This window comes from Polistes canadensis, unplaced genomic scaffold (genome assembly GCF_001313835.1).
Source record: "Polistes canadensis isolate GaletaPanama2010 unplaced genomic scaffold, ASM131383v1 scaffold_46, whole genome shotgun sequence".
Taxonomy (NCBI): Eukaryota; Metazoa; Arthropoda; class Insecta; order Hymenoptera; family Vespidae; genus Polistes; species Polistes canadensis.
This window is the reverse complement of record NW_014569593.1, coordinates 806,328-833,432: the sequence shown is the minus strand read 5'-3', so window position 1 is coordinate 833,432 and position 27,105 is coordinate 806,328. Positions and strand designations below refer to the sequence as shown.

The 27,105-nt window shown below is 32.0% G+C and overlaps 7 protein-coding genes across 10 annotated transcripts in view; 4 read left to right on the top strand and 3 right to left on the bottom strand.

Annotated features, from left to right (window-relative positions):
• Window positions 1–22: 22 nt before the first annotated feature.
• On the top strand, window positions 23–6,525 carry LOC106785202 (CCR4-NOT transcription complex subunit 3). The gene is made up of 9 exons (XM_014745453.1): window positions 23–47; window positions 654–886; window positions 978–1,133; window positions 1,201–1,380; window positions 1,523–1,810; window positions 1,884–2,139; window positions 2,606–3,210; window positions 3,286–3,495; window positions 3,709–6,525. Exons 1-9 carry the CDS (start codon window positions 23–25, stop codon window positions 3,805–3,807), a joined length of 2,052 nt encoding a protein of 683 aa, XP_014600939.1. The 3' UTR covers window positions 3,808–6,525.
• LOC106785203 (probable ATP-dependent RNA helicase DDX47) lies at window positions 5,668–8,731 on the bottom strand. 2 transcript variants are annotated; one of them, XM_014745456.1, is made up of 8 exons: window positions 8,467–8,731; window positions 8,238–8,331; window positions 7,835–8,166; window positions 7,516–7,752; window positions 7,172–7,395; window positions 6,832–7,093; window positions 6,600–6,746; window positions 5,668–6,375 (listed from the first exon to the last, which is right to left on the bottom strand). In XM_014745456.1, the coding sequence occupies exons 1-7, from the start codon at window positions 8,542–8,544 to the stop codon at window positions 6,609–6,611; spliced, it is 1,365 nt and encodes a 454-aa protein (XP_014600942.1). In that variant the 5' UTR covers window positions 8,545–8,731; the 3' UTR covers window positions 5,668–6,375; window positions 6,600–6,608. The 2 variants fall into 2 exon arrangements, with proteins under 2 accessions (XP_014600942.1, XP_014600941.1); XM_014745455.1 differs by lacking the exon at window positions 5,668–6,375 and having other exon boundaries at window positions 6,521–6,746.
• Window positions 8,732–8,912: 181 nt separating this feature from the next.
• On the top strand, window positions 8,913–11,046 carry LOC106785205 (ubiquitin-associated protein 1). The gene is made up of 4 exons (XM_014745460.1): window positions 8,913–9,547; window positions 9,651–9,974; window positions 10,101–10,328; window positions 10,398–11,046. The coding sequence occupies exons 1-4, from the start codon at window positions 9,359–9,361 to the stop codon at window positions 10,845–10,847; spliced, it is 1,191 nt and encodes a 396-aa protein (XP_014600946.1). The 5' UTR covers window positions 8,913–9,358; the 3' UTR covers window positions 10,848–11,046.
• Window positions 11,047–11,103: 57 nt separating this feature from the next.
• Window positions 11,104–13,572, bottom strand: LOC106785204 (leucine-rich repeat protein soc-2-like). 3 transcript variants are annotated; one of them, XM_014745457.1, is made up of 7 exons: window positions 13,271–13,572; window positions 12,538–12,907; window positions 12,258–12,444; window positions 11,980–12,138; window positions 11,658–11,849; window positions 11,312–11,566; window positions 11,104–11,251 (listed from the first exon to the last, which is right to left on the bottom strand). In XM_014745457.1, the coding sequence occupies exons 2-7, from the start codon at window positions 12,905–12,907 to the stop codon at window positions 11,185–11,187; spliced, it is 1,230 nt and encodes a 409-aa protein (XP_014600943.1). In that variant the 5' UTR covers window positions 13,271–13,572; the 3' UTR covers window positions 11,104–11,184. The 3 variants fall into 3 exon arrangements, with proteins under 3 accessions (XP_014600943.1, XP_014600945.1, XP_014600944.1); XM_014745459.1 differs by having other exon boundaries at window positions 12,538–12,897; XM_014745458.1 differs by having other exon boundaries at window positions 13,275–13,572.
• A 403-nt stretch (window positions 13,573–13,975) lies between these two features.
• Window positions 13,976–15,657, top strand: LOC106785233 (cob(I)yrinic acid a,c-diamide adenosyltransferase, mitochondrial-like). Its single transcript, XM_014745515.1, has 3 exons — window positions 13,976–14,418; window positions 14,718–15,087; window positions 15,189–15,657. The coding sequence occupies exons 1-3, from the start codon at window positions 14,342–14,344 to the stop codon at window positions 15,414–15,416; spliced, it is 675 nt and encodes a 224-aa protein (XP_014601001.1). The 5' UTR covers window positions 13,976–14,341; the 3' UTR covers window positions 15,417–15,657.
• A 478-nt stretch (window positions 15,658–16,135) lies between these two features.
• Window positions 16,136–17,491, bottom strand: LOC106785232 (ribosome maturation protein SBDS). Its single transcript, XM_014745514.1, has 2 exons — window positions 17,038–17,491; window positions 16,136–16,929 (listed from the first exon to the last, which is right to left on the bottom strand). Exons 1-2 carry the CDS (start codon window positions 17,166–17,168, stop codon window positions 16,302–16,304), a joined length of 759 nt encoding a protein of 252 aa, XP_014601000.1. The 5' UTR covers window positions 17,169–17,491; the 3' UTR covers window positions 16,136–16,301.
• A 3,573-nt stretch (window positions 17,492–21,064) lies between these two features.
• The window catches only part of LOC106785185 (protein phosphatase Slingshot homolog 2), a gene marked incomplete in the record, with an annotated part of 122,632 nt that continues 116,591 nt past the window's right edge, over window positions 21,065–27,105 (top strand). Inside the window, 1 exon segment of the mRNA XM_014745418.1 lies at window positions 21,065–21,378. Coding sequence (XP_014600904.1) covers window positions 21,205–21,378 — 174 coding nt within the window.

The following is a 27,105-nucleotide window of genomic DNA, read 5'->3' as shown; positions in this document are numbered from 1 at the left end:
TGTATCACATGTTTACATAGCCATGGCTGCGACGAGAAAGTTGCAAGGTGAGGAGAAAATGTTTCCAGCATGTTTACATTTAGAAATTTTGTTATGGCTCTGTACCGCCACAGATTCGCTTTTATCCGTTTCTTCTATCAAATTTACAAGCTGCTTAACAAAGACTACGTTTAATATACAAAAGCGGTATCGCTTTTATTCATTTTATTTATTTGCATGTTAATTTTCACATCTGACACACACACACATACACACAGAGTTGTTAGGAGATATTAAACAATACAATAGAACACTGAATTTCATTCATTATTTTTTATACTTATTTTACACAAATTCATTCGCTTTTCTCTTGTATTTATCATTATTGATATAAGAAAATTCTATTATTAATATATATTGATGTATAACCTTTAAAGCGACACGCTCAAATCCACTTTCAGTTTGTTGCTTATGTGATGATTTATAGTTGATTTAGTTGTTTTGTGTTAACTCACTGATACGCTTATGTCATGTAAGTAGCACACATTATTTGTTTTTGATAAGATTATTTATATATTAGATATACATATTATTTTCAATAATATTTATATTTATTCTTTTATAAAAACTTCATTCATTATTAAAGCTTTTTCTTTTTTATTTCTATTTTATAGGTGAAATAGATCGGTGCCTTAAAAAAGTGACAGAGGGTGTGGAGACCTTTGAAGACATTTGGCAGAAAGTTCATAATGCCACTAATAGCAATCAGAAGGAAAAATATGAAGCAGATCTTAAGAAAGAAATCAAAAAACTTCAGAGGTTACGCGATCAAATTAAAAGTTGGATCGCATCTGGAGAAATCAAAGATAAAAGCACACTTCTTGACTACAGGAAGTTAATCGAAACTGTGAGTATATCTTACAAATGAAAAATATATGTTTATAGATTATTAATTTATAATATAAGTTTGCAAGTATTATACTATTGTTTTCTTGCAGCAAATGGAAAGGTTTAAAGTTGTTGAAAGAGAAACAAAAACCAAGGCCTATTCTAAGGAAGGGTTAGGGGCTGCACAGAAACTTGATCCAGCTCAAAAAGAAAGGGAAGAAGTTAGCAATTGGCTTGCAAATTCGATAGATGCTTTAAACCTCCAGGTAAATGAAGAATTGTTTCTAAGACATTTACAAATATTTTCATATTTATTCTAATATGTTGATATAGCTGGATACATTTGAATCTGAAATAGAATCATTACTGGCTGGAAAGAAAAAACGGTTAGATAAAGATAAGCAAGATAGAATGGATGAATTAAAAGCAAAGCTAGATAAGCATCGTTACCATATCCGTAAATTGGAGACATTATTGCGCATGTTGGATAATATGTCTGTTGAAGTTGATACAGTGAGTTTTCTTTTGATGAAAAAGTCTATTTTAGTTAGTATTTGCTATTCAAATTATCTTTTTGTGGTTTGTGTACGTATGTGTGTGACAATAATTGAAAATATTGTACGTTAAAAATACATTTACACGACATTTTAAATAGATCAAGAGGATAAAAGATGACGTTGAATATTATATTGAATCATCTCAAGAGCCTGACTTTGAGGAAAATGAATACATTTATGATGATATTATTGGTCTTGATGAAGTAGAGTTGTCTGGGGTTGGTATTCCCTCTGCAGCAACAACAGATAGCAATAATAGCAATGAGACTGGAGGTACACCAACCTCGACTAACTCTGGTACTTCACCCATACCTTCACCGCCATTGAGTTCTACTATGCACAACCATTCAAGTGATAGTTCCACGGATATAGACAAAAAAACAAAGGTATACATTTTTCTTGATTTCGCAACTGTGATAGGGATTTATTGATGCGATAATCGTTCTTTTATAATTCCAGCCTGTAAAACCAACAGCAGTCAGGCCGTTACTCAATTCTCAAGCGAGCATTCCAACCACGGGAAGCACTGCCACAATAAAGTCGAATTTATTATCCAGCAGCACTCCAAGCAAGACCATTCCCATGACATCTAGCCATAGCTCGCCTAGTTCTACTAGTAATCACATTGCAACAACTAATGCTGGAAATTTTGCCACAGTAGCTGCTTCGCATAGTAATTCACAAACCATCCATTCTACCTCTAGTAAAACATCATGTAAGTAGTAGCTCATTCTTATTATATTTTTACTATCTTTACTAACCGTTTAAGTTCCAAGCAGTGTAATCACATTGTTTAGATTTCACGTCGAAAAATCCTAGTATATTTAAATGTTATAGATAATTGATAGTGTACTCTGTTCGGCATTTTTCGAGAATGCTTTTTCAATCACTTTTGGAATTCAAACGGTTAACACGTTTTAAGCCGATCCCGCATAAATTAAGGATTTTGGTTTAGACAGTTCATTGATTTCTGTTAAAGTACCTATGGCAAGTCTTCTTTCGTATGTTCATTCCCCGTATAAAAGCAATCTGACAATCAGCATTGATGCTTCTAGCAATTAAAATTCAGCTGGCTTAGAATGTGTTAATATCAGAATTTCCTGTAATGTAAACATTTATTAATATAGTTTAAAAATTTCTTTAATATATTTTATTATTAAATAATTTGTTATTATTTACAGCTCATAGCAGTGAAAACGGATTACTGTCATCGTCATCTACATCCAGCGTTACCTCGAACGTACAACAATCGATCTCGCAGCAACATAATAACACAGCACCTGTTCAGACAACTCATATATTACATAGTCAGCAAAGTCAAAATCACAATAGTGAAGCAGAAATGACAACACCAATCCCACCGTCTTCTTCGCCACAATCTTCGGTTAGCACTAGGTCTTCACCTCTACCTGCGAATTCATGCTCGCCAGCGCCATCCACTGCCAATGGTCTCATCCCTAAACTTCCTGATGGCATGTCCTCTTTAAAATCTATTGCCCAACAAGTCATTGTCCGAGCAGGTCTGGAGATACCACCATCTGAGCCAAATAGAAACATCTTTGACAGTGCGAAGGCAAACAATAATAACAACGCCACTTCGGAAGCACACATTCCACCTTTACTTGGCGTAGCACCACTGGGTCCGGTACCTTTGCAAAAGGAACACCAGTTACAGTTCCAGATGATGGAAGCTGCTTACTACCATATGCCTCATCCTTCAGATTCCGAACGTTTACGGTCGTACTTGCCAAGAAATTTATGTCCTACACCACCATACTATCAACAGGTGTGTAAAAGAATAATAAAATGCCATAGCATAGAATTTCAATATTTGATGTTTGCAATATGTTCTCTTCTACAGGTACAACTTCCTCATTCGGATACTGTAGAATTCTTCCAACGTCTTTCTACGGAAACATTGTTTTTTATTTTTTATTATATGGAAGGTTCCAAAGGTCAATACTTGGCGGCGAAAGCTCTGAAAAAACAAAGTTGGAGGTTTCATACAAAATACATGATGTGGTTTCAAAGACACGAAGAGCCTAAAGTTATTAATGAGGAATATGAACAGGTTACTGTCCCGTTGATTATATCAGTATATCTTATAAATTGTGTCAATAAACAAATTCGAACAGTAATAAATTAGAATAAAATATATCATATTTTCATACGATATAATAAAGCGTATAATGATATTTCAAAAGATCGATCTTACTTTATTTATTATAATTTATGTTTTACATGTTTGAAGAAGTTATATTGAAAGGAATTGTTTATATTACAGGGAACCTACATCTATTTTGATTATGAAAAGTGGGGACAAAGAAAGAAAGAAGGCTTTACTTTTGAGTACAAGTACTTAGAGGACAGAGACCTGAATTAACAGATCTATTATTTGTGGAGTCTCTGAAATGCACTATTTCTGTACCGATATCCAAAACTGAAAAGACAGATTTTATTTTTTACGATTCTATATTTTCACAAAATATAATTTTATTTATTGGTAAAGAGTATCTCAGAAAAGTTAAACAAAAAAAACAAAGATACGAACTTGTGCATAGCAGACAATGAAGGCACTTCATTATATTTCGACGTTGCGATGGTAAATCTCCCCTATTCCTTTCCAAGAATGTAAACAAAAGTGAAATAATGGAGTACGTTTATTGGGGACAGTAAATTGTAATTACGAATGATAATGATATGAATGGCACCAGAGACACACTTTCAACAATTTAGTGTGTAGGTGTGTGATACAAGAGGAAGAAGTTATACTCGCTGGCGACTGACTCTGTAATACCAGTACAAACATGCGTGCGGCCCATCTGCCGTTTAGCGGTAAGATGGAGGGCGCTCATGCTATGGTATGTCTTAATGTTAGATTATAAGTAGCCTTTTTGTATAAAGTATATTGAGGTATAAAACCCTTGAATTGAATTACTGTACAGAATGTGTAGAAATAGTGAATAATAATATTATGGAATATATTTTATTTCTCATTTAAATGAAACCTAAGTTGTTTCAATTTCTGTCACTTGCACATCTTGACCTGTATTTGGAACATTCCATCCATTAGATTCTGCTCGACTAGTTTACTTATATTCGTTTTAACGATTTAAAAGAGATCCGAGCTCATCGTAAGGTCTAAAACTGATTAAAAATATTAAACTAATAGCATACTAGAGAGTAGACTACTTTACGCGCCACACGCCTTGTAATTTCAGATTTAATACATTTTCTTTTGAGTATTTTGCGATTCGACTATGTGTTCGTCGAATGGCGACCCGTGATAATCGCTAATGCATATGTATTTATATATTTTAAAAAGAGACAGAGTCACATTGTACGAATTTATTTATTATAACTGTCGGTACTTTGCCACCGAGAGAATATAGGATTGAAAGAAATATTTAATATATAAGAAAATTTAACACAAGCATACATTTTCATTTTCTTATTTTTTTTTATATGTATTTTCTCATATCGAGCAGAGTTAATAGTATCGGCATTTGAAATAAATAACTTCAGACAAAGTCTTTGCTTCAGAGACTGAAGTAATCGCTTGCACGCGCGCTGTTCGTTATTATAAACGCTCTCGACAACGAGATTAAACTTATATCATTTAGTGATAATAAGATTGAGATTCTCGTACGTTCGATTAGTATAGAGATTTAATCTAAATATTGATTAAAGTATAAATATACTTTAAGCAGAAATTCCTGTTACAAAAATGCAGCGATGGATATTTGCATGATGAACCCACCCAATGCATTTTTTCAATTTACTTCAAATAGACAACCAGGTGCATAAATATATATATATACAAATGTATATTTATATATATATATTGTAGCTTTGAAAAAGATGATATTGCAGTGAAAGGTTGTGTGCACACACACACACACACACACATGTATAGTTAAATATGAATTTATTATTCTTAGCATGTTCAGCAAAGTTTCGTGATGTGTCATACACTTTCTTATACTGATAACTTTCTTTAATATATATATATATATTGACAGCGTTGCGCTTGTTAATAATGCATTAATAATCAGGATAGATTATTAAGAAAAACAATTTATATAGCACCATTTTTTTTTTGTTAATCAATTAATTGTATTTTTAAAGATGTATTTATATAGATATATATATATATATATATCTATACTTGACAATTTTCACTTTAAACAGCATCACAATATTTTCTAGTGCACATTATGTCAAAACTAAACTCACACAAATATTCAAAGACTAAAGGATTTATTACCACTTTATACAATTAATAACAATTTATTAGATTTTAGAAATCACTGTAATTATAAATATTTGGTGGAACATTAACTGTTCCCTTAATCTTTATCTTAAAACAAACGTAGAGTTGTATTGATCATTTTAAGAGAAACTTGGAGAGAAATTTATCAATCAATTTTGCAATAGTTTGCTGTGTTCATTATACATAATGTTCATATTATCTTTTAAATAGTTTTCTATTTATCTATATACAAGATTTTCTTTAGCTTGCATTTTTTTATAAACAGGATTCTGCTTTATCAATCTTACTTTATATTTTATTCAAAGCGTGCAAGTAGACATGTTGACTATATAATAACACGTTTTGCCTCGGTGCTTCATTAATTTCACCTAACAGATTAATTGCAGATGATAAATGGCAATGGTAAAAGTTGTGATTTTTATTACATATTTTATTGTGATTATTCGAGCGAGAGATAAATAATATTCGCTCTGTGAAAAGACTTAAAATCATTATAATGCAATGCTAATTTTCTCAGTATTATAAAGATTCTCCTTATTTCTTAGCTTTTTACTTATGCTTACATTTATTCTGCATAATCTTTATCGCAGTTTATCCCAAAATATTCTTGTACATTGAAATTCGCGTGATGGTAAGTGATAAACGCATCAGGAAGCTCATTTCCACCATACTGTTACACTAAAAAATTTTGAAATTGAAAAAAAAAAAAAAAAAATTTTGTAAATTAAATTACTTGAAAATTATATATAAAGGCTATAAGTCTGGGTCAAATATTCATATGAGGGAAATGGAGTGGTTTATAAATAAAAAGTAACGATGATAATAAAAGTTGTATCGCGTTTGCATTATTTATTAAGAAGTGAGTGTTGCTTGAACATAATTTACGATTATCGTAATAATACCTTATTCTTTCAAAATCGTTTTCCTTTTCCCTTTCCTTTTCCTTTTATTCTTTTTCTAACTCCAAATGATTGCTCTGTGTCATCCTCATCTGCATCTGCATGTTTTTTTCGCTTACCGGACTTTTTATCCTCTATTTCTTTCAATTCCTATAAGAGTTGATTAAATTAAAGATATTACAGTTTATTCTACCCGTTACATTAATTCTATACTTGAAGTCATTTTTTAATTTACCGTTTTTACGATACGGTGAGCTTCTGCTACTCGTTCTTGTAGTAGCATTACTTCTTGTTCTTCTGTTTCATATAAAGGAAGCTGTTTAGAAATTAATTGTTCAATTCTCTGATAAAGTTCAACATCATATTGCGTTACAAATGTAATTGAACGTCCTGAACGACCTGCACGTGCAGTTCGACCAACTCTATGTATATAATCTTTACTGTGAGTAGGAATATCAAAATTTATTACAATATCAACATGGGGGATATCAAGACCTCTGTAAAATATTATAAATATTTAAATAACTTTTTGTAAAAATAGTATATTTTGACTTACAAAAACTTTAATTACTTACCTACTAGCAACATCTGTAGAGATAAGTATAGATCTATTTTTAGCTTTAAATTTTGTAAGGGCTGCAATCCGTTTATTTTGTGACATTTGTCCGTGCAAAGGAACAGCTGTAAATCCTAAATTACGTAATAGTAATGCTGTTCTTACCGTATTATTGCAAGTTGCACAAAATATCATAAAACTATTACCAGCTAATTCGTTTAAGATATGTACTAAATATACGTCCTGTTATGAAATTGAATTATGCAGTTTATTATTCTTGTACTGAAATTTGTCTTATAAGATTCGATATGTGATCTATGTACTTTTGTAATATATATGCCTAATCCAGTACTATGTAATTACCTTGAATTTGACTGGTATAAATATATAATATTGTTGCAACTTATCAACCGTTTGATATTTTGTAGATACTTCAACCTTAACTGGATTGCGCAAAGAAGCTCGCTGCAACTTTTGTACTTTTTTTGTCATTGTGGCTGAGAATAATAGAGTTCGCCTTTCGCGTGGAATAACTTTTAAAATTTTATCAACCTCAACTTCAAAGTCCATATTTAAAATACGATCCGCTTCATCCATTACCTTACAAATTAAAAAATATTGTATTACTTGAGAGATTACTTTTTTATATATATATACATAACACAAAATCATAATTATGTACCAGGAATTTTAAAGAACGTAAATTGAAACCTTTAGTATTTTCTAAATGATCAACTAATCTTCCAGGTGTAGCAATAATTATATGTGGTTTTTTGGCTAATACAAGAGCCTGCGATACCATGTCCATACCACCAACAATTACAGCACATTTTACACCTACACTTGAACCTAATGCTTCAAATTGTTCTGAAATTTGAAATGCTAATTCCCTGGTAGGTGTTAAAATTAAAGCGAAATATCTTTGAGGACTTTCTAATAATGCTTGTATTATAGGAAGTGCGAAAGCTGCTGTTTTACCAGACCCTGTTTCCGCTAGACCTATTACATCTTTACCTATAAATTATATAAATAATTATATACTCGTTAAATAGATAATCAAATCAATTTTCTTTTATTAAATTTACCTTGAAGAGTCAAAGGAATTGCCTCTTTTTGAATTTTAGTTGGCTTCTCCCACTTTAAATCATCACATGCTTTACATAATATTTCTACTATTCCCTGTGAAAGAGATACATTAAATTAACACATTTTATTTCCTATTAAGATAGAAAATTATTCCTTGATGCTGTAATGAGAAATTATTGATCTTTTTAAGGTTATAAACTTCGATCATATATATGTGAATAATCATACCAGATCTTTCCACGTAACCACTGCATTCTCTTCTTCATTCTGTTTTTCCTCAGTACTTTCATTAATGCTTTCACTCATATTTAATCTGAATCACGGAATATTCTCACTTTAATGTCAATACGCGGATATCAAGCACACGTGTTTTTCTTAATCATATTAACCAACTATTAAATTATTAAATGAAAACGACACGTCTTAACTACAAATGAAGTAAATAATCATAGATGAATAAAGATTAGAGACGAATATCATAATCGAATATAGTTACCAATGTCTACGAAAAATAAAAAGAAGAACTAGCCGTCTTTCCGGTCCCTTTTGTACTCTGATGAAAATGATGGCTCCTTATTGGATGCCAGCGTTTATTTGGCGTGTGCGTCGTTCGTCATTTGATTGGCTTCATTTTAAAATTTTCAACAACTAAACGCATAGACATTGGTCAGCCTAATATTTATGAAAATTACCTTTAGCATGGATATTGCAAGCAACGCTAACGAATTAATCAACAATAAAGACACTAAAAAAGCCTTCACTGTTTTTGTATGAACTTGGCTTTCCCGGATCGAATAATCGAATGCAGTTGCAAACAAACAGAAGATGATAGTGTTAAGGTGATGAGTTGTCAAGTAGAAAAAAATATCAATTTTTGGCTATTAATACAAATTATTTTATAATAAAACTAAGAGTTATATGTTAAATTGTAAAATTTATTATTTATTGAGATCTTAAAAGAATTTTAAATGTAACGAAATTACGCAGATAAATTATTTCTCATGGTATCATTTAGGTTATAATGCTACGTATAAAAAAAAATATTTGGTCATTGGTATATATATAAATTCGTAATAAAGTAAAATTGTCAACACTATTGTCTTATATTTTAATCGCTGGTATGGCTCGCCCATCAATTTCGGCACAGTGTGATTCTGTTGCTTCGTACATGGATGGAGTTCATGTTAAAATCGTGGAAGCGTACAAGCCACCACGAAAAGTTGCTTTGCCAGCAGTGTACAGTAATAAATTACCAGATATATCGAAATTAGTATATAATTTCAGCTTAGAAAAATCCGTCCTTGAAAAGGTACAGTTTTTATTTTGTTTAGAAACCTTTAATATCATATTTCAATTTTAAATTTAACTTTTATATTTTAAAAATTTATGAAATAATATATATATATTTTAAGATGGCAGAATGGCGTAAAGCTAGAGAAGCAAATATCAAAGCACGTACAGCTCGATTAGAAGAAAAAAAGAAAAGAGAAAAGGAGGAATCTCCGCCACCACCTCCACCTCTTCCAACAGAAGCAATAAAACAGCCACCAGTCAAAGTTATTCCACCGCCAGAAACAACTATACTTACTCCACAACCTTTGTCTCCGCCAGCAAATGATTTACAAAATCATGTACAATCTAATGGACTTAACTATGCAGATTTTGATAATGACACAAGCAGTCCTTTCGATAATATGGAATTAAAAACTATTAACGATATGGAAGAACTTGCACAGGTTGGTAAAATTTATTCATTTTGAAGGACTAGATTTTGCTTAAAAAATACTATTTAATCATTTTAATTGTATGCAATATATTTCTTGTAATTAGCACTTTACATTTACAGTGCTTTATGCCTGTAGGTATTGCAACCTACATCACAATGGATACCATCTACCAAATTAGAAAATATAATAAACGAATTAACTATCGAAGAAGAATCTGTGGTTTGTGAGGAAGAAAAAGAAGAAAATATAAATATTAATGTGCATGGCGATGAAGACGCTGACCAAAATATTAATGTTAAGCCTCGCAGTGTGTCAACAATTGTACAAGAACTTCAAAGGGAATTGGAACGGCCTTCGATGGAGGTAAATTGTATTGCAAAAGTTAAAATATATATAAATTATTGTTTATATTATCTATATTATTTATAATAGAACTGGAAACCTTGGCCTGATTTGGAGAGTCCAGATACTGATTCGTACAGCAAACACAAACACGAACATTTATTAGTGTCGAATAGTTCAAATCATACAAATCCTCTTTCGAATTTAAAAGGAGAAGATCTGAAACTAGCTCAACATCTAAGTGATATGGGATTTCCTTTATCACGAGCAGCACGTGCTATATGTGATCTCGGTGGTGAAGACAATAAAAAGGTTGTAGAATATCTTCTAGCTATTCAGTCTTTAGAAGAGACTGGTATGTCTGGAGAGGATGCAGAGAAAGCACTTACATTAACACATTATGATCCAAATAAAGCAAGAATATATTATAAAAATTTATGCACATTAAAGGATTTAGGATTTCCGGAAGATCAGGCGTCTATGGCATTATTGAAGTGCGATATTGATAGAGATAGAGCATTAGACTTTCTTATTTCTTAACTTTTAATAGTTAGATATGTGGTTTTGTGAACAACTTCTGACGTTGCGGAACTTCTACTCTTAATATCATAGGTAAGCTTGTTTTGTTAATTTTAAGGAAATTCGGTTTATTTTTCACTTATGTACAAACATTTGTTTTTAATGTTTGATGATACGTATTATGTTGCAATTAAGGAAAAATGAGCATTGAGACTGACAAATATATCTAGTATGAAATTACATTAAATTATAAACAAAAACATAGAAAGAAACAAGATTAAGAACATAATCTCTTTTTATTTTCATAACAATGTATATACAACAACGAATAATTTTCTAGTTATGTACAAAAATATTATCAATCTATGCAATACCAATGAAAAGTTAGCGTCATGTTTGAATTAGTCATAAATTTAAAAGCACAGCTGAAAAGTAAATGTGAATATAATTCTCTGATGATATATATATTTCAAACATTATATTACCTTCTTGAACAACATAAAACAATAGTTGGAATTGAATATATATGATGAGTGATGCCAACAATAATCCAAGCTTCTGTGAAAATTGGTTGTTGACAATGAGAATTTACACAAATAGTGGCAGGTCCATTTATCAATAAATTATATGAAGCACAGTTTATAGAGGACATTAAAAAATCAAAATTTCTTTTAGTATTTTTTTTATAAACAATTTTAACGTTTATAGGAGCTGTAGAAATATTAAGTATATGCTTATACCTAAAAAAAAATGTTATAGATTCATCTATAGTTTCGTTTATAATTAACTGTATATAAAGGTTGCTATAAGCATCGACAATGTATTGCATACTTTAGTCTGTAAACTTTTCTCAGGGCAAGTTCCCACAAAGAGACAGTTTTATTTTCATTAACATTATGAATCCTTAAAATTTGCCTTGGTAATTCAATCAGTATATTTTTATTGCACGATGTATCTATTTTAATATTTAATTTGATATTTGTACTCAACGATTCATCATTAGCACATTTTAATTTGAAACATCTGTAATAAACAAGCTTTACATTTAAAAAATAAGCAGAATAAAAATTTATTAATATTAATAATTTATATAATTTAATATATATTAGATATCATAATGGAATTATAATTAGAGTTGAATACATATACCTACTTATAGCCTAGGATATTCACTGAATCAACATTAATTGATGTAAGAATATTATAAGCCAATTGGATGAGGACAGGATAAGACAAATAATTTAAATATTCATTTGCATCAAATCTTATGCAAGGAGATGACAAGAAACCATTTAATGGTAAATATTTTAACCTGTATGAAATATCATTTAAATTACAAATGATAATATGATTTAATATGTTACAAATTTTAATGCATGTCATTTCTTATATATCTATGTGCATATGCGTGATATAATAGAATATAGTAACCTGTTTGAACACACTGATATCATTGATATTTTAGGAGCCAATGTCAATCTATTAGGTAGTTCCTTTAAATAATTGTTATCTGCATTTAATTCTTTGAGCTTTGGTAAAGAACCAAGCCATTCTGGTAATGCTACAAATTCATTTCCAGAAAGAGATAATACTTCCAGATTATAAAGTTGGCTCATTTCTGTTTTGTAAATTAAGGTCAATATGCTTTTTATATTATAAGAAAATAAATAATGAGCTTGTAGTTATTAAATTTCCTTCAAAATATACTTACCCATTGGTAATTTTTTAATGTAATTATTATTAAATAACAATGATTCTATATTTATTAAATTACCAATAGAAGATGGTATTTCTTCTAACTTGTTTGCACTCAAATCTAGTACAGTCAATTGAGACATATTGCCAAGTTCTACAGGAAGTTCTTTAATGAGATTACCGTAGATATATAAATTAGTAACATTAAATAATTCTATTATCCATGGTGGTAAAGTAGTTAGTTTATTCCACTTCAAATATATTTCCTGTATGTGGCTGCCATATTTTCGTATGATTTCTGGTAATTCTGTAAGACCTCGACAGTTCCAATGTAATATTACTTTCTCTTTTATCTCATTCGCCATTTCTGCAGGATCTAAATCCATCTTTAAATGAAGATTAATCATAATATTTTTCAAACAATTAAATCTATACAGGAAATCTATATAGTAATTCAAAGTAATCACTTTACTGTTGTCATCGCAAACAAGATTGTTTCATATCAGGTATAAAAATACAGATATAATATTTTAAATAAATATGTCACAGAACAATTACTCTATTTAATTTTTTAAGATGCTTGAGCATTTAGAAAGACACGATTAAAGGTTTTTTCAGCTAGATTTTTCTTCGTCCAATATTTATAAGTTTTATCATAAACACCTTTAATTATCCTCTTCTTGTATAGAAGTTTATATATTCTAAATTGGTAATAATGAATCAATTAAATTCATTAAATTTTTACTTACATACGTTTTATTGATGAAATCTTTTTAATTTGAACGCATCTACGGTTGTACATCACGTAAAATTTATATTTTGTTTTCTCACATTTAAATAATGAAATAATTTCTATATATATGTTTACGTGTATCTCATAAATTGTAGAATTAACTTAAATGTAAACGTAATTACTATCATCTGCAATACTTTGTGTTATAACGAGTTAATAATAGATCGAATTCGTGATCATAGGTATCAATACGAATATTTAGCTAGATGCATTTCTTTTGTAACAAAACTCGAATTACAGCTGATCGTAAAGCATACATCGCCATCTGCAAATGTTTTATTCTGATATATACAGGGTTTCATAAAAGTCACTCTACTGAGAAAAGAAAAACAAAACAAAATATTGTAGTTATATTAATTAACTAATATTGATTTTTGTTTTTTATTTTAAAATATGAATCTCCAATTACAGTGTTGTTAAAAATATATGGGCCCACGATGAATCACCATTCTAAATGCCAACTAAAATGAAATTTATAATTTTTTAGTTCAGCAAAGTGATTTTTGAAACATCTTATATATTTCTTTGAAGATAAGAAAAATTTATATATAGTAAAAGTAATTTTTTATAAAAATTACTATCGAAAATTTTCGTTACATTCTTTACAACATAACGTGTTATTATATTCTTTAGTAATATTTATTTGTAATAAAATTCAAGGGATTTTATCAATGTTTTTACATAAAGTATTCTATTGCTTATATACTTCGTGTATAGCTACAGATTTTGGATAGTGAATAAGAAACTAACAATTGGCATTAAAAAATATAGAGTGGACATAATAACTTATTTTTAATTTTGTACGAGTTATATTTAGGAAAAAAGAAATATTTGCTTTAGAAATCGTATCTTTCTCTTCGTGTTTTCAGTCGTTTCATAACGTTTAGTTATGGCGCCTACGACTTCAGTGATCGTCTAAATTTACAAGCCCTATACCGGCGTTAATGATTTTTAAAGGAAAAAAAGTTTATAAAAAATTCTAAACCAAATATAATATTTTCATTCATTAGAGTATTATACTTGAAAAATGGACTTGGCTAGAAATGCATGGAGAAAATCAATTTTTATATACAAAAGTAGTTTACAAAATTCTTTAAGAAATAGGTGAGTGTTGTATAGTATTATAACCTCAAAATTTCATTTAATCTGATTTGAATGCAACTTGTTTAATACATTGTTTACGCTATTAATAATAAATATATTAAATTTTGAAAATTAATTACATTTTCTTACAAGTATATATCAATTAAAAATTAGTATATGTGAAATCCTTGAACTTTTTATTCAATGACAGCAAATACATGTACATATGTATATACATAATAATGTTTTATTAAATGCAAATAATTATATTTGCAAATATATAGTGTGTATATATATATATAGATGATTTTAAATTGCAGTGGTAGCACACCATCAAATATAGCTGAGGTAGCTGTTTTTTCACGCGATGGAGATTCTGGATTAACTGTTACGGATGCAGGAGATACAAAGCCAAAAGATGATATGATTTTCAATGCTCTTGGAGCGACAGATGAATTGTCTTCTTATATTGGATTAGCAAGAGAATTTGCATGCGATGGTAAAGTTGAACATCCTTATGTGGATAAACTTAAACGTGTGCAAATGATATTATTTGATTTGAATCATGCTATATCCAAATCGATACCAGGGAAAACCAAAATATTTGAAAGTAAACATACTAAAGATCTTGAAGAATGGATTTTAGAATATGCCAATCAATTGCCCCCACCTGAAGACTATATCATTCCTGTAATATATATCTATATATATATTCTTATTTAGACATTCTTTAATTTAAAATCTAGCAGGAAATGTATTTTAAATGAATTATCTTATCTTTGTTATATTAGGGTGGTGGAAAGGCTTGTGCTTCTCTTCATGTAGCGCGAAATGTATGTAGACGAGCAGAGAGAAGTATAACATCTTTGGTGCGCAATGGTGCTTTAGATAAAGAAGCACAAACATATTTAAATAGATTGTCAGATTTTCTTTTAACTGTATCACGTATTGCTGCAAAATGTGATCAACGTACAGAAAACATATATATTCCTCGAGCAGAAGTACAAGAAGAAAAATGAGTGACTGACCTGTATAAATATGAGTAGAAAGCGCACTGGTATCTTATATTACAGATAGACAGATATCGAAACTATCTGCACAAATGTAAGTGATAATATCAATGTCATGCATTATGTATTAACAATCAATTCTTTAAGTATCTTATAAATATAGAAGATGTATGTTCTTTATACTTAATAATTAATATATTGTAGATGCATTTGTTGTAGTATGTTGAAAAATATACTTATTTACATAAATTAGAACATACTAAAACTATTCCAAAGAAGAGTTTATCATTTGTTACGAAATTATTCAAGCATTTTTATAGAAATTATGAATTTAAGCGATATAAATAGGAATCCTTGTACAAGGATATTGCATTATTTTGGGTAATCTTATAGTTAGATATATCCACAAAAGAGAGTAGGATTTTTGAAAAAGAATTTTTGCAATTTGTACTACGTAAATGAATCAAATAATGAAACAGGAATTGTACATAGTATTGAAATTTATTATTAAATAATTTATCTCGTATGCCTCTCGAAGTACACAAAATATTTATTAAAACAAAATGAAAAATCCCAATAATTTTGCATGTAAATATATAGAATATCTATGTTTCTCTAGATAAATATTTAAAGAGAGATTAATTAAGAAAAATTATTTGTATATTTAATTGTGTAAATAATTTTGTTAGCTAAAAATGTAATAAATACATAAAAAGTTCTATGAATTATAATAGTTCAGAAGAAAATAATATATTTATCTTTTAAATCTTATAGCACCACAGAACTCTTGTACAATATAAGATGTAACATTTCTGTGCACTACTTTTTAAAGGAACTTAAATCAAGATAAATTCAATACAATTAAACGTATCTCTAATATATTTTTTTTATACTTTACTCTAAAATTTCATCTCCTTCTGCAATTTCTTTTAAGTTAAGCAGTTCTAAAAATCCAGTACGTTTAGTTTCAGAATTTATTAGTTCATTTATTTCTTTAAATTGACCAGGATCTATTAGGCAGATAAAATATAATGTTCCAATGTCCCAATTTTCACTTTCTATCTTTTTTACTAATTTGGTTAGTTTTTCTTTTAATTTCTTTGCCTCTTTGCCAGGTATTATTATTCTTAGTCTCATTTGTGCTCGTTCTAATGGCATTACAGATTTGAGTTGCGGAATAATATCTAAAGCTTGCTGTTTTGCATTTCTATTAGGTTTAACTGAAAAATGTATATCTTTCATAGCCTTTTCTATCATAGATACTGGATAAGGTCTTCTTGTTTCTGGATTTACACATTTATCGGCAACTGTTGTGGCAATATCCTTAAACATAGAATCTAGAGCTAAATGCCTTTCTTTATCTGAAACTTGTAGTTCACCTTTGGCAAGAATTTCTTTGCAAATTTTTGTCTGATCTTCTGTACCAAATGATTTTAAAAGGTCTTCCTTTTTGGCTACCTGACCTTTAGACACATTTGCGAAAACTGTGTGCGTTTGAAGTACTTCATCTAGATCATTCTCTCTGTAATAATATTTTATTATGAAATTTATAGGTTAAGTTCACGAAAATACGAATTGACGTTAAAGTAACTATTAAACCATTGCGATTTTGTAAAAATTAAAATCTTACAATTTGTTTCTCCATGAGATGACTTTATTTTTATAACACGCTATTTCGAATCTTTTACCAGTTTTCTTCATTCGTACAATCGCAACATTTGTTAATCTTATTTGATTCGTCGGAGTAAATATCTTAGACATTTTTTAATAGTATAATATAAATTCTGAAGATTTAATAAAAGTATTTCCTTACAAAATTATAGTACTTAATATATGTTTTCGTATTAATAACGTAGACACACGATCAATACGCCTTACACCGATTTTATTATAAATGTCGACTTTCGATGTATCGATTTGCAACGAGATCTGAACGCAATAATGTGTAATAATACTAGGGTACAATATCGCTAAAGCACTGCTAAGTTAACGAAATTACACGATCTTGTCAAAATAAACTTCAGAGATGTAGAAGTGAATATTGCTTATATATTCGAGAACATTGATATTCTGCATTTGGGAAGGATCTGAGTGTTTTAGTTATATGATTTTTACCTTTCTGAGCAGGATCACCTATCACGTGATCCAATCATTGTGGGTTATCCAACACGTGTATTTAAAAATCTCTTAAATTACAAATCAGAAATGTTTTTACTAATGAATTTTCTGTACTAAAAGATTTTTCATAGGGTAATCTATAGGGTAATTTTCTGTACTAAAAGATTTTTCATAGGGTATTCTTGGCGTTGTCGCATCTAAAGATATTAATACTCCATTTGTGATCTTGATCTTTAGACGAGAATAAATATAAGATCCATTTTCAATCACCTCTTTCGCCAGGGTGAAAGGTGATGGAATAATAATTAAAGAATTTTAAATAAATTAATCATATTTATGATTTTTACGATATTTAGATTTTCTTATTTTAGGGCTAAATCATTTGCTTGAACATTCATATACTATAATTTTGAAATCTTGATTTAGTTTATTCTGAATATTTTTCTTTCAAGATCTGAATCTCATATCGCAATTAGTTTGCTATGTAATCTATAGGGGATGCTATGTTAGAGCGCGCGTAAATCATATAAATATTTTTTAACTCTGTTTAATGTAATTCGTTTGTAATATAATAAATATAAAGTTTTATTTCTTATTTGTATATAATGTGTTACTATGCGACGGTACATATGTACGTTCGTGTATGACAGCAAACGATGATAATACAATTTCTTCATTTAACAAGTAAGTAAATCGAAATGGCTGTGTTATCATATGCACTGAAGTTTACCAATAAAGTCAGAAGATATCGCAACGAGTGAATTATGCGCGCGCGTTTGGCGCATGCGCGTGAAGCACCTTACGTGAGACTGTATCGAACATGGCCGCCGCGAGCGCGATGCCGTTAAAGGTGCGCGAAAAATGATACGTTTTCCGTCGTCCTGACGGCGGGATCCTTTTTAAACGAGTGCACGGTGACAGTGATCGTTATCTTCGAAATTAGGAGCGGACGGAGGAGGATTATCATGGCGTTGGTCACAGTGCAGCGTTCACCAAGCGTGTCGAGTTCTCCCCAGAGTTCGGTGAGTTTTGTGTTTCTTCCAAGTACGTCAAACGAATATATCGACGCAACACGATAGCGTCCCTCTCGTAATTTTTACGCGCTAGATCTAAAATTAGTTAAGGAGAATATTGTCTTCAACGTAATGTCTTGAGAATGAGATGTGTATCTTAAAAAATACTCCTTGTTATGAAGAAAGAGAGATGGAGAAAGAAAGGAAGGAAGAAAGAAAGAGAGACAGGGAGAAAAGAGAGAAATAGAGGAGAGGAGAGAACGAGAAAGAGGGAGGCACAAGGTATAAAAACGATAGATTCTCTTCCCATATTTGGTGGTTTTAACATACGAGCGTGATTATACTTGAGTGCTTTTGGAGCTATAGCTATGTAGTCTCTATGTAAGTAGAGAGACGTATGAAAAGAGAGAGTGAAAGAAACGGAGAGTGCATCCTGAGAGGTGGGGTGGGAGAAAGCGAGATAGAGATTTTCTGTTGGCGGTAAACAAAGGGATCGTCTACGTCACGAATTTCATCTTCTTTATTCGCGATTGCATAGTCGTTATACGATGCTAGATTTTCATCTTTATTATTTTTGTTTTTACCAATCTCTTTTGTTATTCCGATATTTCTTTTCGTCTTAAATCTTTCGATGGTTTAACACACACGTTCTCTTGATCAGCAGTTAGATATATGTTTATTTCACCGTCTGTTCATCTTCCTCTCCTGTCATTGCACTTTTACTGCAAGCAGGAATCGTTCGTATTCGTGGGCGAATACGTGTGGGCGAATCCGCAATTTTGTTCACTCACTTTGAAAGATCCTTCGTATCTCGGAAGATAAATGTGTGCATCTATTCGAGTAGGAATATTTATCGAATTAAGGATCTATCGATAAAGGGAAAGTCCATGGATACATTATATTTATGTGCCAAAGATTTTTTCTTTTATTCGATATTAGTTAGATTACATTTTCGAATGACGCGCGCGTTAGTAGGATCCATATCGACTTTTACCAACGAGTTACCATTGCTGGAAACACTTGAAATAAGCCCTATTGTGATAGGTCAAGGACGCTGCAATTATTTCTCTCTCTCTTTCTATTGTTCTTTCCTTTTCTATCTTTCCTTTAATCATTTTGTAAAAAGAGACATGATAATACGACTTACACGGAAGAAATTGATCATTATTTTTGTAAATTTGTGATAAACAACAAATTTATTCGAATAATCGTGCTCATATCAATTACTAATATCTAAACTTTCTATTAATACATAACGACAATTGTTATCTCTTGTATTTGCGCATATTGTATGCGTGTGTGCGTATATATATATATAAAAATTAGTCATTTACTTTGTCATGGCTTATCGGATCACATTGATTTCTGTTATTTGTACGGAAGTTTCGAGGAAACCTCGAGTTTCTACCGATATTGGTGTCCGTTATCGATTTCTCTCCTGTGATAAATTGATAAGCGCTTCGGAAATATATATCTCAATGATTTAAAGCATTGACTAACCGACCTTTCGATTAAGGAGGACGATCGTGCACGACTATTTTACTTTTATTCGAGTTTCATTTTCTGTGAGAAAGAAGAAAGAAAGATAGGAAGGAACAAAGAAAACAAAAAAGAAATAAATTATCTAAAACGATCGATAGATCTATCGATCGATCTATCCGTCACGGGTTGAGTTTAATTGCAAGCCGTTGCCGGTTAAATGCGATATAAGTCGAACGATCAAGATTGATCATGCGCACGATCGCTTGACCGTAACACGCGCGCGAGCTTCCGCGTCTTTTAAATATCGATATCTTCTACTTACACGCTCGGTTAGAGCCGAGTGCGAGCGATCGTGAAAACGCTTGTTTCAACGATATATTGAGAAAATAAACGGACCCGATAAGAGGAGATTAAAAGATCACGATGGAAGTGATCTACGCGATTGCTCTATCCTTGATACCGTAATTCTTCGCACACAGGCGCGTACTGTCTATGTAACGATCTCGTTACTCGCTGATTAAAATTAACAACGTTTCGAGTGTTAGATGAATCATACATCATCTCTCTACGTATAGGTATATATGTATGTATATAATAATATATATATATGCGCGCTGGGGGTTATTTCTATGGAAATTTCAATGAATCGAATAAAATTGATGATATTACTTCGTGTAATAGAGTATATGCCAGGTTATCTCGAAGTAATAGAAGGAACGTCGCGACGTGTAGTAGAGTATATGCACACAGTTTACTGATGCACATAGCGCGCGCGTTTTAGAGGGTGCACTATGGAGGCGCTGCTGTGGAGGTAGCAGCCCTTCTACACACTCGGCTTCGTATTCTCCGATTCAGTCGGTTCGCCGCCACTCGGCACGACGGTGAATCGCGTGCGGAACACGAGAAGAGTCAACTTTCTCTCTCTTTCTCTTTCTTTCTCTCTCTGTGTCTCTATCTATTTGTCCGTTTCTTTTTCCTCCCTCTATCTTTATTTTTACATTTTTTAAATTATCTTTCTCGTATTTCCTCTCTCTCTCTCTCTCTTTTTCTTTCTTTTTATTTTTTGCCTTGGGAAATTATTTCTTCTTCCTATTCCTATCGATTTTTCTTTTTACGGTAAAGTATTATGTGGTAAAAGAATAGTTCAGTGGCAAACTAGTGAAAAGAAATAAGAGGAAGGAAGGATGATACTTTTAAAGCAAAAGAATGCGATCCATTATGGTCTACCGCCAGCACCGGCACCCAAGCCACCGTCACCTTGGTCCAGCATACTCTGGGGCGACGAACGTCGACCTCGAGGAGGAAAAACGGCACGAGGCGCGCGCGTCATGCAGCTGCGAGACAAGGTCACCGCAAAAGTAAGCTCCGGAAAGGATAATTCGAAGAAACGATTTTCTTTCTTCTTCTTTTTCTTTTTTTTTTTTAACATAATTAACCCTTTTTCCCTGGTCTCGGAAAATTCGTTTGAATTCTCGAACAATTTCGAAATGCTAAAGAAGAAGCTGCCGGGAACAATAGATCGTTAGAATATAGGTAGGAACGTTTTATAATATACTATAGGGATTTTTTTCTTTAACGATAAAGTGAAAAAAAGAAAAAAAATCAAACTCGAAATGCCATGGTATTGTTTACACTGTTATTCTCACGTTACGTCTTTACTTAAAAGGGGTGAGGCGTATCTAACTATCGTTGCTAATAAATTTTCTTCCTGGGTCTTCCTTATTCTACTTCTTGTTCCTGCTATTCCTTTTATTCTTCTTCTGCTTCTTTGGTCGCGCACTGATTTAAGCTCATTTGTTGCCACTGTCTCTTTGTGAACGTAATTGCGCTTCGCTTCTCGTAATTAGACCGATCTACTTGGAAAAGTTCACGTAACACCATTGTATAGTTATTTTGTTCGTTAATGGGCAGAATAGAAAGGAAGAAAATTCTTCCTTTCGTTTAAACCGAACGCATACACTATCGTCCTATCGTTATTGCGAATAAGTTAATGCAATGAAAGTAAATATACACACGCATATTTATAACATGTGTATTGAATTCGCTTTTAAAGAAAGGTACGAAAGAAGAAGACCACAACTAGAAACATACGAGTACATTTATCAAAAGAGAGATAGAACATTATTATTATGTAAAGGCTTATCTTTTCTCTGGATCGTTTCGTATATTACTCGAAGAAAGGTGATCAAGAATTCGAATGAATTTATCGAGCTAGAGTATTACGCGATTATGTTGAAGCATTATTCATCGAGTATAATCGGTTGTAAACGATTGAAATCTTGCTTTCTATTTCATTCTTTCGTTATTTATATCGTATTTTCAAAAATAACATTCTACGTTACATCAGGTATATAGGTAGGTTACAATTGATAATATAAAACATCTCCTCCGTAGGCTCTTTAAGGAGCGAAGTTCTTTTTCACCATGAGATCTTATCGATCTCTCGAAGGAAGAAAAATCCTATCGACGAGTTTCTCGTAGATGCCGTGAGAAAGCGAAACCAATCCAGTGGATACTACTTAGCGAGAAGACGGGTGTGTTACATACACAACTACTATATACATACATACATACATACATACATACATACGACACTGGGACGATACTTTAATATGTGGGAGAAAGAGAGAAAGAGAAATTTGATGGTGGATTATTCACGTGGGACGAGTTGAACTTTTCTACGACCGCATCCGCGTTTCGCCAACGGGGAACATAATAACGTACATACATTCGTATGTAGTATATATGTTAAGAAGATAGATCTGAAATTTGTCCTCATTTTCAATAAATACAATTATTTATTAATTTACATTAGCAACATATATTTTGAAGTGAAGGTAAAGAAAGAAAGAAAGAAGGGAGAGAAAGGATCTTTCGTTTTCTCATTTCATTTTCTAGTCAGGTACTTTTTTTTTTTTTTTCTTTTTTCATTTCGTGTCCCCCAAGGATCGATGAGTAAATACATGGGGGGGGGGGAGTTCACGACGATGGTTTACATTCAACTCGTGTATTCGGCAACCCCTTTGATATTTTACCTTTCGACCAATTTTCTTTTTATTTCTCCCTCGCGCACGTGTTGTTGCTGCCTATAGCGAAGTAAACGCAAATGTTTGACTTTGTTGGATCATTTTTAATAATATTATTTTATCGTTATATGTGTATGCGCGTTTTCGCGTATTGTGTATCGATCAAACCTGTCGTACCTGTGTGGTTTAACTCGATACGATTGTTGGGTACCGGATGAATCGTGAACAGGTTTACGAGTATTGTCGTAAAAGGTGTATCCTCATGAACACGAGCAAAAGTGAAAATGGGAAGCGAGATTGAAAAGGTCGCTGCACGTTTCGTGATGCAACGCGAATCGTGGCCTAGAAAGGTAGAACTACTTTGTTCGACCTGCGATGCAACCGTTTATATTCCGGCCGATATTTTTACAAACTGTTATTTCATGAATTTATCCTTCGTGCGTGAAATATATTCTTTGGAGAAAGTCAATAATAAAGAAACAGTATATCTATTTGTTTTTCCCGTTTAACTTAAAACAAATCGTTTTTCTCCCCAAAACATTTCCTCTATATATACGGTCAAATATTTCATAAATCCTGTAAATTTTAACGCGCGAAATACTTATGATTATTTTCTAAGATAAGATTAATAACGAATAAATTAAGCGTGGAAATATATAAAAAGTTAAAAAAAAAAAAAACAATACAAATATTTATTCTTACATGTTAATTATGTAAAATGAAATTAATGAAAATAATTAAATATATTTTTTCATGGAACACATTGGTATCAGCGTTTTGCCATTGGGAAATGCAACTTTAACTCTTCTTTTTCTATAGATACTTACAGTTATAATATCTATTAACTGTTTTTTTTTTCTTTCCAAATAAGTAATAATCTTTCTGGTATGCGATTACCAAAGTTGACCTTTACCTTTAAATTCGATCGATAATACGATCATGTTTGTTAATCCGTGTAAGTTTTTCTAATGATAACGAGATTATGTAGGAAAAATATATGAGGGAAATGTTCAAAGTAAATAAGTATTGTTAGGTATTACATAGACGTTGTATTTGCGTAGCCTTCGTCGCTTTAAAATCATCCTTTTTCATACTTTCCTCTGGCTTTCGTGTATGCCACGATGGTATGCGAGGGTTCTTTGTCGGCGTAATGTTGGATTAGGTAGCCGCGAGAGGATTGACAAAGGAGCAGTGTGAAAACTTGCCTTTACAACGATATTTACACCGGACGTGTTGTGTGGATCTTTTGTCGTCGAGGGTGTCTTCTCTCTCTCTCTCTCGAACATTGATAAACAGATCCACCTTGCGATTTTCTTACTTAATTCAGCGTGAAAATTTACGTGCCATGTTAACACGATGTGTCACGTAACGTAGCTACCACCATCATAAATCTTTGTCTCTTCTATGGATCACAATTACATATATATATATTATTATGTATATCAAACTCGTATAAAAATTGTCAATCCTATTTTTCCTGATATTTATTACTTTTTTTTCCCTTCACATTTTGTTTACTATTAAAAAAAAATTATCAACTTATTTATTTTTCCCTCTTCCCTATCCACCCATCCCCACCCCACTCCTTATCCCCATATAAGTAAATATCTCGTTATAACATATATTAAATCGTTATAAATTCTGTAGCTTTTGATCTTTGTCACTTTTTAGTCAGATTTACCTACCGCACGGTAGCGAATTGCCGTCATATCCTCGTTAAAACAAGGCCACCGATGATATATCGTTCATTCGTAACGACTTTCGTTCAGTATCTGCCGGTTTCCTAAAAAGGCATCGCCATCTCGTTTGCGAATCGTTTATGGAGAGTCGTCGTCGTCGTCCCTTGGTCTCAATCGCAAATGCAAAATAAATCTCGCGTTATTTTATAATCGTTCGTTGGTTCGTTCGATCAATCGAGATCCAAAGATTCGAAAAAAAGAAAAAGAAAAAAGAAATTTTAATATTAATTTTTATTTACTAGAAGAACGCGCGATTAATTTCAATTTAGTTTTGGCATTGATCAAATGAATAAGATCTCAAAGTTCTACAAAGATAATAATAATAATAATAATACACGCACGTGGTGGTAATTTATATACGTGTTCGTGTCGGAAAATCATCGACACGACTTTCTCAACGAGGTCTGTCTCCCTCCCCGTTCCTTCCATCCTCTGTCTCTATCCGAAGATTCTTTTTTAATTCTTCGAAGCTAACCGAAGAGGTCATGAACGGGAAAGCCTTCTCCATCGCGAATATTCCATTTCATTAAGTTTCCAACCTGTCTGTCCGTACTCGTGAAAGGAATTATTTATTTCACTTCGTTTGATTGATGAGTACAAGTTCGCGCCAATCGGAAACTCATTTCAGAGACGAGTTAACGTTAGCCGAATGAACTAGGTTCGAATTTTAACGAGCGTTTTATTGAAAAAAAAAAAAACAAAACAAAAACAAAAAATAAAGTACAGATGGTGATTATGTTTCTTTATCTTCTAACCTGTTAATATACTTTTTCTTTTCTTCTCTTTATTTTCATACATATATATAATATGCATATATATTTCTCATGTTTCTGTCTACATCAAGAAGTAACAACAGCAGACTGTTTGCCAATAATGTTTCAAGGTAGAAAAGAGTAGATGATTTTTTTACATCATTGTTATTAATACTCACGAGGAAAGAGGATTTGCTCGAATCGTCGTGCAATCCCAAATACGGGGTTGTAACTCCCCCTTTCTCGTTCGTTCAACGTTTTCAACTCTTAACACGATCGTCGTCTTAGCCACCACGTGGGTTTTCCTTGCGATGGCCGGCATTTAGTTTGCCTTGAAAGCCACAATTAAAAAGCTACGGCAGCCTCCTTGCCGGTTAGTCTCTCCCTTTCCATCCCCCCCACCACCCTCTTTCTCTCTCTCTCTCTCTCTTCGCAGGGCAAGCCGCACAATCTTCTTTTCAGCAAATGAAAGGTTCTATTTTAAGCACGAAGCGGCCAAGCCGAGACTGGAAAATTGCACCGTGGTACTAATAGTCGGCGCTATTTTATGCTCTCGCACGATAAATTTCCCTCCCCCTCCCCCCCACCCCTCTCCATCTCGCTCTCTCTCTCTCTCTCTCTCGTTCTCTTTCTCTTTCTCTTTTTCTCGTAGTATAAGGTAACGTGTATGTGTGTGTGTGCGTGCCACACGTTGTCGTATCCTTTTCTACCTATTTTCAAGGATAATTCCTTTGCCAAAGGATCCTTTCGATCGAAGCTTTACGAGCAACACGAGCGAGTAACACGAACCACGATTGTATTCTAGAGAATTTCAATCGCGTATTTTCCAACAACCACCACCACCACCACCACCTCTACACCAATCATTTTTGTCGTTTAACTTCCGATAATCGATCGATAGATCGAATTAGTCGATCTATCTATCTATCTATCTATCTATCTATCTATCACCTCGTTCTTTCTTCTCTTTATTTTCTATCCCTCACATTTTTTTCTCATTTTAGCTTTCGTCTTCAAAAGAAGAATGTCGATCGAGATTGAAAGGAACGGAAAAATGACGTTATGACTTTAAGAGTTGTGTTCTTTTCATCATCGGAATTATTTTCTTTTTCTTTTTCTTTTCTTATTTTTCACGCTTATTTTCAAGCTCGTCGTCGTATTTCGTGACGCAGCTATTTCTTACTTCGCGAAAGTCTTTTCAAACTTGACGATTGTCTCGAACGGGGAAATAAAAAAGATCATTTCTATTCGATATATCGATAGAGATAGATAGGCAACGACGCTATTGGAATTGTAAAAATTTCTATTTTGATCGTCGTCCTGCCAGTCTTGGGTCTGAGATTTTCACGGTTTCATTGATGATCATCCGTAACTAAAGTGGAGACAAAAAATCTAAATACGCGAAGAAGCGGTGGAAGGAGAGGGGGGGGGCTGGTGGTAGAAAGGGAAAAAATAGTTTTGCTAGATCACGATGATTTTGTATAGATACGTCTTGTAATCTTAAGAAAGTGGAAAGACACTAATGTTAAGATGATTTTGCGAAAGAAGAAGAAGAAGAAGAAGAAGAA